Genomic DNA, 16,306 nt, shown 5'->3' on the forward strand with positions numbered 1-16,306 from the left:
CCGCTGCCCGCCCATTGCCCGCTGCCCACTGCCGGCCCGCTGCCCGCTGCCCACTGCCCGCGCCGTTGGGGTGCGGCGGCACCGCCCCAGCCCACAGCCCCGGCCCGGCCGAGCCTCTCGCGACGCCCCCGGTGTCCCCGGGCGGGAGGGCGCGGCGCGATCGCGGGCTGCCACCTGGCGGCCTCCGCTACCCGCGGCCCCGGGAAAATCCCTGTTTTCCGAGGGAGGGGCGGGCGGGGGAGCGGCCGCCCCGCTTTGCTCTGCGGAGGGGAAGGTTTAGTTTGGTGGTTCGGCGTCCAGAGAGGTGCCACCGCCCTGGTGCCCCCGGGGAGGCGGCTGGGCAGCGGCCGGCGATGGAGGTGATAAACCAGTTCCCAGTGGCGCCGGGGAAAATGCCTGTCCATTCCCCGGCGCTGTGGTTCAGAGCCTTATCTGTTCTGGCAGGCGGAGCCAGCCGTAAAGAACTAAAAGTAATTCTGTCACTAAAACAAACGAATTAAAAAAAAAAAGAAAAAATAAAGAAAAAAAAGAAGAAGAAAAAAAAAAAGCTTAAGGCAAATTTCCCTTCCCTTTGGAAGCCTGGATTTCTTTCCTAATGCTCCACAAACGCAATGCACCCGGATGGGTCAGATGCTGTCAGACTCCAGCTCCCCTAAACAAAAAAAGCGCCAGGTCTGCCGGATGAGTAGGCGGCACAGGGGAGTATTTCGATCCCTGTTGATCCTTTAATCTGGCTACAGAGCTCAGCAGGAAAAGGTGGATGTGGGAGAGAAACAAAGCGGGGTTATCTGAGGGGCAGGGCTTTTCAAAGGAGGCTCTCCCTGAAAAGAATCCTGGGGGTACTAACTGCTAATTTATTTGTGGTACAAATTCCATCCATTGCAGCAAACACTCCTCACAGATTATTTCTCTCTAACACACAGCAGATAACTTGGTAAGCTCAGGCAGAGAGGTACGTTCAGCACATTCTCTTTCAGAAGCAGTTTTTAAAATAACAGCTTCTTTCCTTCTTCCATGCCATCACATATTGTGTCACACTGTCCTTTTCTGCTAATCCCAAACTTCAGCTGATCCAATATATCAGCTTTCAGGAGCCCAAGATCGTTTTTGCAGCAGAACTTCAGTGCTCTGGAGCTTTCTACCTCAAATTATTTTCTTGCTCCTCACACCAAATCACATCAGGAATGTTCCTGTTCCATCCATCTGTGGCAAAAGCAGTATTCTTCTTGTTTTGTCATAGGACAGAATACTCATCAGTGAAAAACCTGAATAGTATATCTGAAAAGTAAATACAGACACTTTGGGACAGCACCGCGTTCTGCCCTTCCTCTTGGATTTCCCACCGTGGCTGTAGAATGCCAGCTGTCCCCCCTCCCAGCGCCTTGCCTAGCCCCAGCCTGCTCGCTGGCAGGGCAACGTGCGAAGCAGACAAGGCCTTAATGCTTGTGCAAGCACTGTTCAGCAATAGCTGACACGTCCCTGTGTTATCAACACTGGTTTGGTCACAAAGCCAAAATGGAGCACCTTAGGAGCTACTATGAAGAAAATTAACTCTATCCCAGCCAAAACCACTAGTGGGATGCCAGACTGCACTACAGGTTACCAGTGGGATTTGTAGGGAGGGGAACACAATAAAATGGTGAGATCTTTTGTAAATAATACACTGAAATCTCTCTTATAAGTGGGTTAATGGGGGCCTTGAACATTCAGGATTTTTTAGCAGAAAGCTTCATTAAATATCTCCTTTAACAGACTCCCTTAATCCCTGAATAGCTAACTATACTTCTCTACTGAACTGGGTTAATTTAGGAGTCCAATTTTACTGTGGGTGTCTTCCTAGATCCTAATATTGTGTTATGCTCAGCAGGTGCAAAGTGTTTACGTCTTCTTTTAATTTTAAACCAGTTTGCAGGAATTTTCTTGGATATGAAAGGAGGAGAACAACAACAGGAAGGGGTGAGGATTTAAAGGTAGCTAAGATTATTTTTTTTCTAACTGTATGTTTCAAAAAAATGTGATTCAGAATGTCTCACAAGTATTTTGAGCTAATCTTATGAAGTAACATCAGCAGAATGAGGCACAGTTTGTAATGGTGGTTGCCTCTATTCAAGTTGTAAGGGAAATTTTCATTAAGACCTGCATTCAGCTCTATCTCATGTTCCCTTTCTTTGAGAAGAGCATCCAAACTAGCAGCTTCAAGGCTGCTGTAAGGTCACTCTGCTTGGACTTGTTTCACATGGTATTAAATACTTAAATACTCATCAATTTGAAGGATAGGGATGCGAGAAGGATCTTCTTCAGGACACATCCTTGAGATCCGCTCCAGCTGTTTACCTGCTGTTGTCTTCTGGGCTGCAGCTGCCCCAGTTGACAGCCATTTGTCCAAAGTGCAGTAAGATCAGCTACTAACTAATTCCACTAGCACCACCCATTAGGGTGGTATTTAACCTGGAAAAGGGTGTTTGGGGCATTTAGGGAGCCAGCAGACTTTTCGTCATTTTATACTAAGTCTAATTTGCTTGTTTGCTTTAAGAGATGCCTGAAAATCCTCCCACAGAACTCTGGATACAGTTTGGTTTGCTTGTGTTAGGGAAAAATATTTTATTCTAGTGAGGCAGAGTGTAGGGAGGAAGAATAGCCCATCTACAAGTTACCAGGACTGTGGAAATTTGTATGGATCTGTATTTCAGTTCTCCCAGATTTTGCTTGCAGGAACAAAACAAAGGTAGGATGGATGTTCTTAAACAGGCTTATTATTTTGACAGTACCTCGCTGGGTTCCCAATTCAAAAGGAGTGTGAGAGGCTTTCCTTCTTCCCTGCTATTGCAGAAGTCAGGCTTGCTGGCTACAGGACAAAAGTGTTAAGTCTACCACAGGATGATAAATCGCAAAACACGAGGGCCCTTGCACACAGAGCACATCTCCCGCTGCCAGCACTAGCTGTGTTCTCAGATGGGAGTTACAGCAGGTGTAATGCATCAGCCGGGAGACGTGATTTGGCTCCATCTAAGAGCTGATGCATAAATACATAATTCCTTCTACTTGGAAGCTCTGCTTTTAGTTTTCTTTTCTAGAAAGGATGAAAGGAGTAACTGGTAATGCTTGCAGACTAAAAATAAAAGAGAAAAAATATCTGCCTTACATCAGAGAGGCGATGCTGGGAGTTTTTCACAAGAGGAAGAAATCAAAGGAAGAAAGGAGGCCACCAGCTTGACCAGCGTGGGCGGCAAGAGGTGAGGAAGGCAACCAGCCAGGCTGGAGGTCACCCAGGGCGGCTATCACAGCCCAGCCCAGGGCCCTGCTGAAGCCTGTGCCCTCCTTCTGCCGAGTGCCATGTCACTACCACCAAGCTGCTCCCAGCAGCTCAGTGTCTATCACCATCCTGTGTCCCATACCTGCTCCCAGATACCCCATCCCCAGCAGGAGAAGGGTAGTTGGCTGCTTTGGGAGTCTGGTTTCAAGGCCTGAGGGAGACCTGTCAGTTGGTACCAGCCCTGTCCTCTCAAATCCTGCACTCCCCCAGGGTTTAAACTTTAGCCACGCTGCAAAGATCTTGGATAATCATTAGCCAGGGAATCAATGCAGTTTGTTGCTTAATCATTGGGAGGTAATACATCATCTCTGAGTTTTATTTGCTAGAGATAACAGATGTAAGAGAAATATTATGATGAAACATTTGAATCTTAGGTCAGAAACCAGCTTGAGGCTGACGTGGGAGGGCTATAAACCCTCCCACCCCCAGCGCCCCGCAGAACAAACTGTTTGCCGTGAGGTTTTCCCCCCAGTGCATCCACAGCACCTTCTGGAGGCATTCTCACCATCCAACTGAAGACACTTTCTGTTCTATATTTCAAAGAAATGAGTTTCAGGGCAATTTTAAAACCAGTGCTAACACTTTGTACACATATCTCAGTAACTATAAGAAAATAATGAAGTAACTAGAGAGAACATCTGCACAGTGTGAATCTTCCTCTCTCCGGACTTCCCCAGCTAATACAGGGTAATGACAGAAGTTTCCCTCAACATATGACACATAAAAAAAATTACTTAGTATTAAATAAAAATGCAATTTTTAGCTGTGGCCCCCTACCCTCATGCCCTTTTCATTACAGCCTCAGTGGCTCCATGAATGGGGAGCTGTAAAAATGAGGATAACCTCCCCATATACCACCCCCATGCAACAGGGGAACAGGTACCCGGTCCTGCTCTGCCTCAAAATTACGTCTGCAACTTTGTCTACTTTGGTGGTTTTTTTCAGCTGTTGAAATAAAGACGTGGTGCAGTGAGAGAATGACACAGCCACTGGTGCCAATTCTTGGTACACCTTATTTTGTCCGTATCCTCTGGGACTGCAAAACCCAAAATGCTCCAGCAGTTGGTACTGCCCAGAGTTAGCTGTCTTTGTGGCAGGCAGGCTGCCGAGAGCTGCGGACATGGTGATGCTCTGTGCGGCAGCACCTGAAGTTAGATAAAAAAGCCCATTTTGGGAGCAGCTTTCAGGATCTATTCTGCACAACTTGTATTGCCCTCTATCCCCCTCTTGGGGTGGTGGTCCTGAGTTTGATTTTCAGCTGCCAGGGTGCTCAGCAATAGGATGTGCTGGGGAGACCTGATCACCTGCAATGCTGTATCCTGAGGCGAGGCCACCCAGAGAAACTGGGAGCTGGTGACTGCAAGGGCTTTGTGTGGCTCAAGGGTCACAACGGCTACGTTTGTGCAGTTGTTTCTTGGCAGAGACTCTCATTAGAGGGTTGGGGCGCTGGACATGGCTTATCTGGCAGTCAGGGCCCTATCCTGCATCCGTTTTTTATTCAGGGATTGTGCTCTCTGCAAAGAAAGCAAAACACCCTCTCTCTCCTCCTCCAGTTATCTCCCTAATCTACTGTCCTTTTGCCTCAGGTGACTGCTGTGCTGCTCTCTCTTGACATCGAGCCTCTCCTGGATCATGCCAAGAGTTCTTCTTGTTCTGTATCCCGCCATCATCATAAGGGGATGCCTATGGAAGAAGGCCTTCACACCAGGAGTCTCAGCTATCAGCTTTTCCCAGAGTGGGGACCCCCCCCCCCCGATGGCTTGCTTTTCTGTGCACTTGTGCCCTGAATCCATGCAAACTCTTTTTGTCATTTGCAGCAGCTTTTGTAACGGAGCGTGTGCTTCAGCTACAGGTGTGCACAGCAGGGCAGCAGACGTTGCCTGTTCTCACATGGAGCATCCCAGCCTGGGAGAGCAGTGGGTTCAAATCCCTCAAGGAAAGGCCAAAAACTCCCAAGCCCTCGGCCACGCTCTGCCCACGCCCTCCCCAGCTACGGCAGGGCAGAGTGCCGCCCCCACCAGCGGGCTGCAGCCCAGGCTGGCATCCGCAGGGCTGGGCTGTGTGCCAGCTGCGGTCCCTCAGCCCCCTCCATGCACAGCCCCTGGGCCAAAGCCTACATAGGCTCCGGTGGGCAGGGGCCAGTTTGCCCGTCCCACCAAGAACAGGTCCCACAGGGGCCCTGCCCTGCAGCTTGGACTTTGCCAGCAAATTTTGCATGATGCGCTGAGCCCCTGCAGGACCTCAGGCACATAGGGGCTGGGCTTCCTAGCTTGTGTCCTACAAGACAGGCTCAAAAACTACTCCCAGCTGGCACTCTGACCCCTCGGGGACCCTGTTCAGCCCAGCCTTGTGTCCTCACATGCAAAAGCCGTTTGATACCCCCAGCTCACCTCCTGATTTTCACCCAAGTTGATTCAGCTGGAGGAATGCGTTTGAAAGCCTCCACTGGTACCAGGCAGAGGCCAACTTTCCTGCCCACGAGGTGGGAAGGGCAGATGGTTGTCACTGTTTCGAGCTCATGGGGAGCTCAAAGGCCACCAGGGGAGAAGGGGCCAGTAAGGGAGACAGCCAGAGCCACTTGCTCTGCTACAGCAGCTCGAGAGGGAGTGATGCATTTTTGGAACACCTCAAGGCCATAAACGCTTACCATCATTCTCCTGGGGAGAGCAGCTGATTTATTTAACTACTACAACCCTGATTTACAGCTGATAACCCTGACAAGCTTTAAGCCTTTGATGGTGGTTGATGGTCATATTCCCAGGAAAGAACAGAGCTTGGAAAAGACTGTCCTGTCTTGCAAAGCCTAACTTGGCTCCAAGCACACACCGAGGTCTGACAAAGGAAATCCTTTCTCGTGGGTGCTTGGGACAGGGACTCCCCTCACCCTCCTGCTGGGGATGACTGCGCTGTCTTGCGGCAGCCTGGCTCATACTCGTGGAGTCTGCTGTACCTGGTGAGGATTCAGAGGAAACATAAATCATGGAAAAGCAGCATGGATACAGTCCCTGTCATGCTGGTATTTCAGCATAACTGCACTCTGTTATTTTTAGATAAGAAAATTACAGACTTCATTTTTACTTCTGAAAAGTCAGAATGAGGCATCTCTTGAAAAGATAAGTTTCTAGGGCTAGTCCTGGTCTCAGGGTTATCTGGTGGTCAGATGCTAACCAGGCATTTCCATTAGTTTGGGTTTGTACATTCCTTCCACCAGCCACCAGCATTTACAACACACAGTTCCATTAGAAGTGACTTTGTTAATCTGATTGATGTTCTGCCAGCATTAGCACATGCTGATAGCATCTGAAGTCTTGGTATAAGACCAAGCCAAATAATGGGGATTCACTCTTAATGGATCTATTCAAATAGACTCTTTACAGCACTAGCCAATCTGTGATAAAAGTTTTTATATAAACAATACGCAGGGAAGTCAGGATTTCTGTGACACGGTCCTGACTCTTACATAATCTTCTGGATGTTTTAACAACTGTAAAACTGAGACAGTATTTTAAGCCATGTTGTTTTGATGTATAAACTCATTAGAAGATTGGACTCAAAGCCCAGTAAATCTGTGGACAGGGTGCTGTTTTGCATCAATTCTTACAGAATTTAGTGTGCTACACCAGCAGGCAGAATTTACATTTTTTTCAGAATCTGTAAGTTAGCAGGACACCAACTTTTATTACATCTGCATCTTTCAGATATTCCTTCAGGCTCTTTGGGAAATCCCAATCCTCATTCTATGTTTAAATTTATTTGCAGTAGGAAAGTTGGTGTTTTCACCGGGGTGGCCATGTTAAAACCGAATGAAGTACATATTAAAAACAAAAAATACAGTAAGAGTTCTTTATTTCAAGATTGCATAAAACCACAGAAATACTCCATTAAAAAGTTAGAAATAAGTTCACTCCCTCTAACTGCACGAAAAAGTGGTAACCACTTAAAACTGTGTGCTTGCTTAAAAGTAAATACATGTACTTAAATAACCAACAGGTCCAAGCAAGGGGGTAATTTGATTTGCTTGGAAGTACTCCACTTAATGTAACAGCCTGTCTGTCAAGTTGCCCTCTGTTAAGCATAGCCACAGTTCCTACTTTTTATATTTATATTTTTGAATCAACTTTTACATCCTTATCAGTAAAATCAAATACACTGAAAGCATTTCTAGCCAAAGGCAAAACATACTACTGGAAAACTTAACTGCAGCTGCATGCAGGAAAACTCCAGGAGAGATGGAGACAACTAGAAAGTTCCACAGGTGCACTGGTTTTGCAGCACCGTATGACCAGCTTGCTGATTTTACAGGTATGAGAGAAACATGGCACCAATACCTAATCTAAAATACTTCTTTCTACTCTGAGAAAACATGAGGAGCGTATGCCAGTTTTTCCTTTATAAAATTAACTTTAAAGTGTTTCAAACTGCATACAAATATTTACATATGCATATGTACATAGTGCCAAACAGTGCAGTACTGGCTTCTGCTTTTACCACATAAAAATGGTCTTATTTGTTGGAGAATTAAAGGGAGCTTTCTCTTGTCTTGTCAGAGCCAAGAGACGATGCTGTTATACGGCACTACACAGGCCTACACAGCTCTGGTACTGGAGCCAGCAGAACCTCACACACAAGCACACGTATCAGGCTGCATTTCTGTGCTTGTACCTGTGACAATTCATAGACAAAATTAAAATCACTTAGTTAACTGCACTTGTAAATCATATTCTACAGATGTCTAAGGGCCGTAAACTTTGCTAGCAAAGTTACTGATTGAATCTCTGGCTTTAAAGCTAAGGTAAGTCCTGGCTGTTTCTCATATATTATTAAAGGACCAGTTAGGAGCCAATGAAAAAATCTATACGATGCAAATGCTTACTTGTCCATGTCAGCCTAGACCCATGGCAAGTAATGGAATTTTTACACTGAAGTACCAAAAAAATTGCAGTTCTCAGCTTTTTTTGCTACTTACTCTCTTTAACCCCCGTGCTAATGCTAATATGCAAGTATTGATTGCTTAAGGTACAAATGCTGATAACCCGAAGTTGTGACATCCCTCCAGAAGATCAACACACCACTGCCCTGAGGATGTACTGGCTTTGGTGGCCTTGGCTTCTCAGGAAGGGGAGATTTCTCAGACATCCACCAAGGTGCAGAGATCTGCAGCTGCAGTTTAGGAGGAGCTACCCTGGCCCACAAGGTAATAGATGGCAAACAGGCAATGAGAAACTGATGCCCCTGAAGGGGGACTTCAGCAGACACACTAAACAGCAGTTCAGAAACCTAACCAGCTTTGCACACCACTATCCATCACTAGATTTTAGACTTCTTTTTTCTGCTTTCCCATAATTATGCAGCTGTGGTTATGTGGTATTATTACACTAACTGAATAATAACAGAAATTACAAAAACAGTAAACAAGAAATTACGTTTTTCCCACACACTTCCACTTCAAAAGGATCGCTGCCAATGTTATGTAACAGCAGATTTCTTTGCTAGCTTCCTGGTCATAATCCTTATTTATACAAACTACTGCAAGCAAGTCCATGTCATTCTGAGAGCTCCAGCAAATTCAGGTCTTAAGAAAAAGCCCAAGGCAAGACACACGTGGACACCAGAGTGCTGGACACCACCACCCCTGCAAGGGGCCAGGCTACGAGCGAGTGTACTGCACTGTGCTGTATTTGGTGACCCTGGAAGACTTGCTCAGTGTGGCACTAGCAGGAGGTGGCCCTTCTAAGTTGGAGCCCGCCTGGTTAAGCAGAGAGTCTGTGATCAACACATGCCCTTGCCTTCCCAGGCTGGCACCTGCTGCCTGTTCGGCTCTGCTTTGCATCCCCGAGGCTGTTGCCACCCTTTCATTTACCACCACACTGCACCCCTCTGCCAAAGTGGGGAAGCTGAGTGAGCCCTGCTCTGCAGTGGGCACAAGCACCCTCTCCCGCTCCCTCACCACGACGTACTGGGAGTCAGGGAGATCCTGAACCGTCAGGGCTCCTGGCCCGGCACTCTCCGACTTCACCATCCTCTCTGTAACCACCATGTTATTTCCGTGCGGCAAACTGGGGATTTCTACCAGACCCTGCAAGCTTGATGCAGGTGCCAGCACTCTCTCTGTCACCACTATGTTCTCCTTAAACTGGGGGTCTAGACAGACACTGGCAGAGTAGGCAGGAGCCCCCGCAGAATAGCATGTTTCCGCCATGGTGAAATTGGTCTCCGTGTGGGCTGTGGGAAGGGGCCGGGTATTATGCTGCCCAGAGCAGGATGCAAAGGTTGTTTCCGTGACCACCTTCTGGGACATGGTGTCTTCTCCTGCACCACTGCCCACGTGCACTGGTGGGGTGGGCTGGAAGCAGCTGCCTGGGGCAAAGGCTTGTTTGGAGCTGGAAGCAGTCTGCGGATCTAAGAACTGCGACTTTGCATCATTAAGACCAAAACCCGATTCATTCCTGGAGCTACCATCTTTCATGTTGATGTGTCTGCCTATGCATATTTCTGCTAGAGTCTTAAATTTGTCTCCTAAATCATCAAGGAAATGGTCATCAAGATCACCATCAATAAAGCTGCAGCAGCCGATGGAACCGTGGGGGGAGCCTGACTCTCCCTGGGAATAAACCAGGAGACAGTCATTTGCAGCTTGGGCTTCATCTTCATCCGCAAAAGAGACAGCTTTCTACAGACAAAAAACAAAAGCAAGCAAAAATTCATTGATGTCAGCTCTAGACATAATCAATCTGAAAATAAGGAATGCTTGGTCAGAAAGGTTGAAGTAAGAAAATTTAACTGAACCCACAGAAATCATCAACCAAAAAAGGGTAGTACATAAAAGTGTTTTGTTTTTTTGAAGTTAGTCTGAACTTGACAGTACACTTGATGAGAAGAAAAATCTGAGGTTAAACTGAAAATCTTGGGTACTATAACCACCTGCTGCTACTCCTACCAGGAACTGTAGCTTGCTTTTATTTTGGTTCACTGAATGAACTTCACCTCCAACTAGGTGTTTGTGGGACAGTGCCAACACCATGCCTGAGAGTACCCTGATATTTAAACACACATTTAATGAGTACATGCTGACATGTTATCACCTGCCACGGCTCTTTTCACTACCACAAGCCTGCTGTATCACACCCAAGGAGCCCAACAGCAAACAAATCATGAAGTTAAATGGCTTGATGAGTATGGGAACACAGTCCAGCACATAAAGTTTTAGGCTCTATGCAGGCTGCTTTGCAACAAGGCATGCTCACGGGTTCTCATTATAGTGCTTCCAGGGCCAGCTCTGTCTGAAAACAGCATCTGCAATGGAGCTGCTGCCAGTGCTAGCACGGATATCTTGTGTACGTGCTCGCACCAGCTCCAGTTCCAGGAGTTTAGACAGCCAAATCCTCTGGGCCTGCTGAACCAGCTTTACTTAATATGGTTGCTGGCCTGTGCTCAGAACCACTTTCCTGCCACATTTGACGTTCCAGGGCGTATATTAGGCTTAGGCATCTGTATAATGTGGTATATATCCAGACTTAAATTGAGTGGATGATTATTTGTGTTTGATCCTGGAAGTAGGCGCACTACCCGAGATGCTTTGACAAAAATCAGCACACATCTGAAACTATTCAATGTGGTCATTTGTCTGGTTTGGTGTTTTTTTCCCCCCTATAATCCAAGAAATTTTAGCCTCCCAGAAGCTGTAAAGAGTACTGTAGCGTGACCTTTACTAAGCCCTCCTGCAGGACTTCAGCAAGTAGCTGTGTTTAAACTATGTCTTAATATTAGGAAGTGTAAAAAGCAGAAGGAAAGTAGAGGTGCTACTGTTGCATCTGTTCACCCAGAAGATCAATAGCTACAGCACTCAGGAGACATGCAAGTATCTTAAGCTCAACAGCCACAGTGAGTATGAACAACTTATTGGTCCATGGTTAGGTCACCAATAAAATAGTCAGAAAGGGGATTGCAACATGTGCCTCATATGCTTCTGAAGAATGGCCCTTTCAGGCTGTTGGGCAAAGAGACAAGTCCAGCACCACCTACTTCATCAGCTACTTTGAAAATGCAGACCCACCCTCTACTATATGACATCTATTGCTTATCTTTCAAAAACCTGCTCCACAGTAAAGTTTGTAGCAGTGACTCACAATGAGTCATAGGTGCCTCCCTACAGGCCAGTTTAATGTGCCTAAGTCCCTGAGATTTAGATCACAGTCTTTCTCACGGCTTCTTCCTGGGCAAGGGGCTCCTTGGTCACTGCTGAATATTCTGGATCCCATTCCCAAGTACCTCCCTCAGAAGAAGGGTCTCATCATGGGAGACTTTGTAAGCACCCAGTGCTACAAGACTGAGCATTGCCATGCTCTAAGTCCCACATGTGAGTCTAACCCAAAAATCCTTAATGCCCCCAACTCCACAGGCACACAACATTGACCACTGTATCAGGACCGTTTGTATATACACTCAACACTAAGTGTAAATATCAAACTACTGTTATTTTCAGGTCATATGCTTACGTCATTGAAGTAGTCTCTTAAAAATTCTTCATTCATGGCTCCTGCTGCTCCCACTGCGACTCCTCCTCCAGCCACCGCTGTCTTGCCTTCTAGACCTGCCATGCCTTCAGCCCTTCCAGCTGCCATGGCTCCATACTCCCCACCAGAAAGGAGATGTCTTTGCTCTTCCCATCTGTCCTTAGTAATAGTGGTGTGATGCTCTCTTATGTGAGAGGCAGAGCTGCTTCCTCCTGCTGCAGTTTCCTCTCCACTCATTCCTGCTGCTGCTGTCACTTCACTGGTTGCTCCTTTCGAGTTCCCTGATGCAGTGGGTGGGATGAAGCTTTGCACTGGCTACATAAACAACACAAATTAGGATGTGACATGAAAGCTGTGCTGTCTAGCACATGGAACTCACCAAACCAGCAGTGGGGCTGGGTGGGACCTGGGAGGGTGCTGTCTTACAACTTGCTTGAATTCGCACCTATACATGTTGCTGCAAAAAGGCCTCCTGAAAGAGGGTGCAGCTTCCACAACTGCATTCCCAAGAAGGATCATGGAAATGTTTCCATAGATCACTGCTTTCTTTAAACTCAAAGGCTTGGGAGTGAAAGCTGGGGAAAAAAAAAAAAAGAAAAAAAAAAACACACCAAAAAAGGGCTTGCAAAACTCCGGGGAGCTCAGCTGTTCCAAGAAAGACTTTGCCCAGCTTTTCTCAGATACAAAGCAAGGGAGTGTGCACTGCCTCTATGGTGCTGCCTGGCTCTTTCTTCTTTTCTAGAAGTTTGACTTCCCTGTTAATTGTCTTTTAACAAGAATTTGGTGTGATCATTAGCCCTAAATCAGTCTTTTACCTTACTTCTGTTTCTTTGTTATTGTGCAGAAGCATGTCAGTGTCATGCCCTTATTTTTCAAAAATGGGTTTTTCTACAGTTTTGCACTTTCTGCCCTTTTTTTTTTCTTTTCAATTAACAATTTGCTCTGTTTAAGAAGGCAAATACACAGGGAAGTAATATAAAATGCAGCCTGAAACTCTGAACTAATGAAGAGAAGCTAAGCTGTATAACCCATGCCTTCCCTGCTTCACCATACTCCCAAAGGGGTGCAGAACATTCCAGGCTTGCAAATGCAAATGCTTCAGTCTTTACAGTAAGGATGCTTTCCCCACACTCCTATCTTCTGCTCAGATACCGTCAACATTTGCTTGATTGCTTTCCCTTTACTTTGGGATTTAAACATTATGGTTGTTTTTTCTAGAGCTGCTAATGGAATTCATTGTCCATGCATCCTTCGCTGAGCCTCACAGGGTTAATTTTAATTAATATTCATGTGCGGTTAAAATCTGCTGTACAAGTTTGAAACATCAGCCTGTAATGTGGAAGAGGTGCCAAGTGCCAAACCAAACACTTGGATAGAAATCAAAGCGAAATGCTCTTAGGGATACATGCCTTCTCCTCGGGAGCTGCTCCTTCACTGTTCCACTGATGCAATGTTGCTTCACTGTAGTCCGGTATTGCAGCAAATCCCTTTGCTCCTGATCCGCAGGGACACAGCAGCAGTAACAGTGGGACAACTACGAGGAAACAGAAGTTTACTATTAACTATGTGATTATTAGGGTCAAAGCACGCTAACAGCCAATACCAAAGTTTGGCCAGTGCCCATACCAAAATTTATCTTTAATGAGCTAATGATCAGTATGAGAGCTAATAAAGACTGAAGACAGGTTCCCAAATATTCAAGGTATTTCTTAAAAACATATGCCAGGTTGGTTTCCTAGAGAGTAAACTGACAATTAACCCATCCGAGCCTCAGCCTTGCAGATGATCATGCATGTATGTAGCTATACTTCTAGTGAAGATCTCATATACCAAACCCAAGCCCTAAATTTCACTGTACAACCTCAGCATTTCTAACTCCTCCTGCTAATGACATGGTGTCATGTAAATTTCACCTCACTACTCCTATGACATGCCTAGGGCACTGCCTGGGGAACTTAAAAACATCCAGTTTCAGGAGCACAGCATATTTATGTGGCATGAACTTTGTTTTGCCACAACTAGATTGCTACCAGTACAAGCAATAAACTACTGCAGTTTTAAATGTGCTGCTGGTGCATGACTGTACCCTAAGTCCAAGCATTCTTCTCTTCTTTTCGAACTTCTGTTCTGTCTCACTAAAGAGCAATGTCATACATTGCTCAGAGCAAGGCACCAGACCTGGGTCTGCAGTGAGGGAGAAAGAAGTGGAGAAAATGCTGTGGTTTGAGTGGGAAGAGTTAGGGTTCACATGACAAGATGTGAGAACACAGAAAGGGTCCCTTACTGCTTCCCCACGTGTTATTTACAGCACCATAAACAAATATTAAAGTTGTACATATTGACTTTAAAATGCACTGCTTGAAATCCTTTGAGGGTGAAGCGCTGATTGACTAAAATTAGTTGGGGATTTGCCATGACTTCACACAGACTAGGAGTTTACACAGAATATATCAAGATGATAAAACCTGAAAGCCAGACTGTTTCATTCCTGATGCCTTACAGATCATATTTACAGTGCTTCCAAGATAATATGAAACAATTACTTACGCAGTAGAAGTAAAAAAGCCAAGATGATTAGCGCAACTGCTCCTGGTCCCAGACCCACCGACTTATTGCCAATATATTTCTCTTTGCATACACCATCATCTGCACACTTGCAAACTGCCAGTTGCAGAGACTGTGCCTGAGCACAGCTGAACCCTTGGAAATCCTTTATCAAGATGCGAACTTCAGTTCTTCCCAGCTTCAGGTTTTGTGGTACCAACTGTATGCTGGTGCCTGAGGCAGAGGAGGCGGTTAAAGAAAAACAAAAAGACAAGAAATGAGTGGAGAGAAAGTTGACTCCTGTAAACTAAGGGAAATAAAACCACAGCCTCCCAAGACCCCTCCAGTTAAGTGCAGCCAGTGCAATGGAGTGAAGTTTAATCAGCTGCTGCTACAGTGTACGTGCTCTTATTTTTATCATGTAATTCATGCTGGTAACAAAGCAGCTGTGCTCACTTGCGGTCTCAGATAATTGTGAAGAGTTTCACATCACCAGAGACATCACGGAAGACAGCCCAACCGCCTATGTAGCGTTAACCTACACATCATCCAGGTAGGTAAAGGCTGAATCCACAATAAAACAGCTTCAGTCCTTAGGAGATTAATCTGTCATAGGCCACAGGCAGAGACTGGGGAGCCAGCGTATCACCTGCTCCTGTGGCTGTGTCACATCAAGGACACAACTAGGCAAGAGATGCCCAGATGATGCTCCCAGCTGGGGAACACCACCCTGTTTGGAAGAGTTGTGACTTCTACAATTGCTACTAGTCCGGCTGCAAATGGGGTGAGGAAAGCTAAGAAGATTCCTTCTTGGTCCTAAACCTGGCCATTACGATGACTGCCGATCGCTTTGCAGTGTTTGCTGTAGTATTACGGAGGACAGAATAATGAGTCTGAAGTGTTTTCTGGTACCTTCGGTCTACCTGAAGCATTTCCTTCAAGCATTTCCCAGGCTTACAGGAACAGAAATGTAAGAAGAAAATGCTGATCTCATTTTGAAATACTCATTAAAATTATTTATGATTTCTGAATTATTTCTGTTCCTACTGTGCTGGACAGTCTTGGAAAGTTTACACTGTGTTTCCCCTTTTCAAGGCCCACTGTGCAGACAGATTTATTTATTTATTTGTAAGTTGGTTATGTTACTGGCTACAGTTACGCTAAATCTGCAAGCTCAGTTTTAACAAAAACATCCTCCATCACTGCATTCTTTTTCTGGAAAGATGGGAATGGCTTGATCACAGCATTACCCATGAAATCATCATCACCACATATGCATCATCAAACTGCACAAATATGGTCCAACTGAGCGAAGGCAACAAGCCCCAGAAGACATGACTGTGCTTTTATAGCATTAGAGAGAAGAGAGCAGAACACAAGTGATGTGTCTTCATGCCTAACTCCATATATACAGGTTGTTTTGGTCTGGATCAGCCAAACGGTCAGTTTGACTGGAATTAACAAATCACAACACTAGGACTCCGAAGAACTGAAAGTAATTAAAAATACATTTTCTTACCATTTCTGGATGCAATAACCCAATTTTTTGCCGTCCCTTCTGGCTCATCAATGACAGCAAAGCTGAAGGGATCACTGTTTGGGTAACTGTCCAAATCATTAGCTGTAACATCAACTAATTTTGCATCTGAACACACAGTCTGCACAGGGTTCACAAGAACTGGGCAGTTATCATTCTCATCTTTAACTTGAATAATGACTGTGCCGGTGACCGTTTTCTTCGGAACATCTAAGATTTTAAATATGAAAAGTTAAATTTATTTGTGCAAAACAATCATCTTAAAATAAAGAATTTAATATTTTCCAATCCACAAACATTGCTGAAATAAGTTGAAAGAGCTCTCTCTGGAGCTTGTGGGAGCAGTATTTAATTCCTAATGTTGATAAACATATTGAAAAAGTTCTTCTGAAGGTAAGC

At 45.5% G+C, this 16,306-nt stretch overlaps 1 protein-coding gene across 1 annotated transcript in view; it reads right to left on the reverse strand.

Moving 5' to 3' along the window:
* Positions 1–200: 200 nt before the first annotated feature.
* Positions 201–16,306, reverse strand: part of DSG2 (desmoglein 2) — a 45,472-nt gene continuing 29,366 nt past the window's right edge. The window contains exons 11-15 of the mRNA XM_080379160.1: positions 15,890–16,117; positions 14,374–14,604; positions 13,236–13,360; positions 11,809–12,141; positions 201–9,983 (exon numbers count right to left, since the gene is read on the reverse strand). Of these exons, the coding sequence (XP_080235286.1) occupies positions 8,961–9,983; positions 11,809–12,141; positions 13,236–13,360; positions 14,374–14,604; positions 15,890–16,117 (1,940 nt within the window). The 3' untranslated portion in view covers positions 201–8,960. The remainder of the gene's footprint in view (positions 9,984–11,808; positions 12,142–13,235; positions 13,361–14,373; positions 14,605–15,889; positions 16,118–16,306) is intronic.

Source organism: Falco punctatus, assembly GCF_963210335.1.
Source record: "Falco punctatus genome assembly, chromosome: 3".
NCBI lineage: Eukaryota > Metazoa > Chordata > Aves > Falconiformes > Falconidae > Falco > Falco punctatus.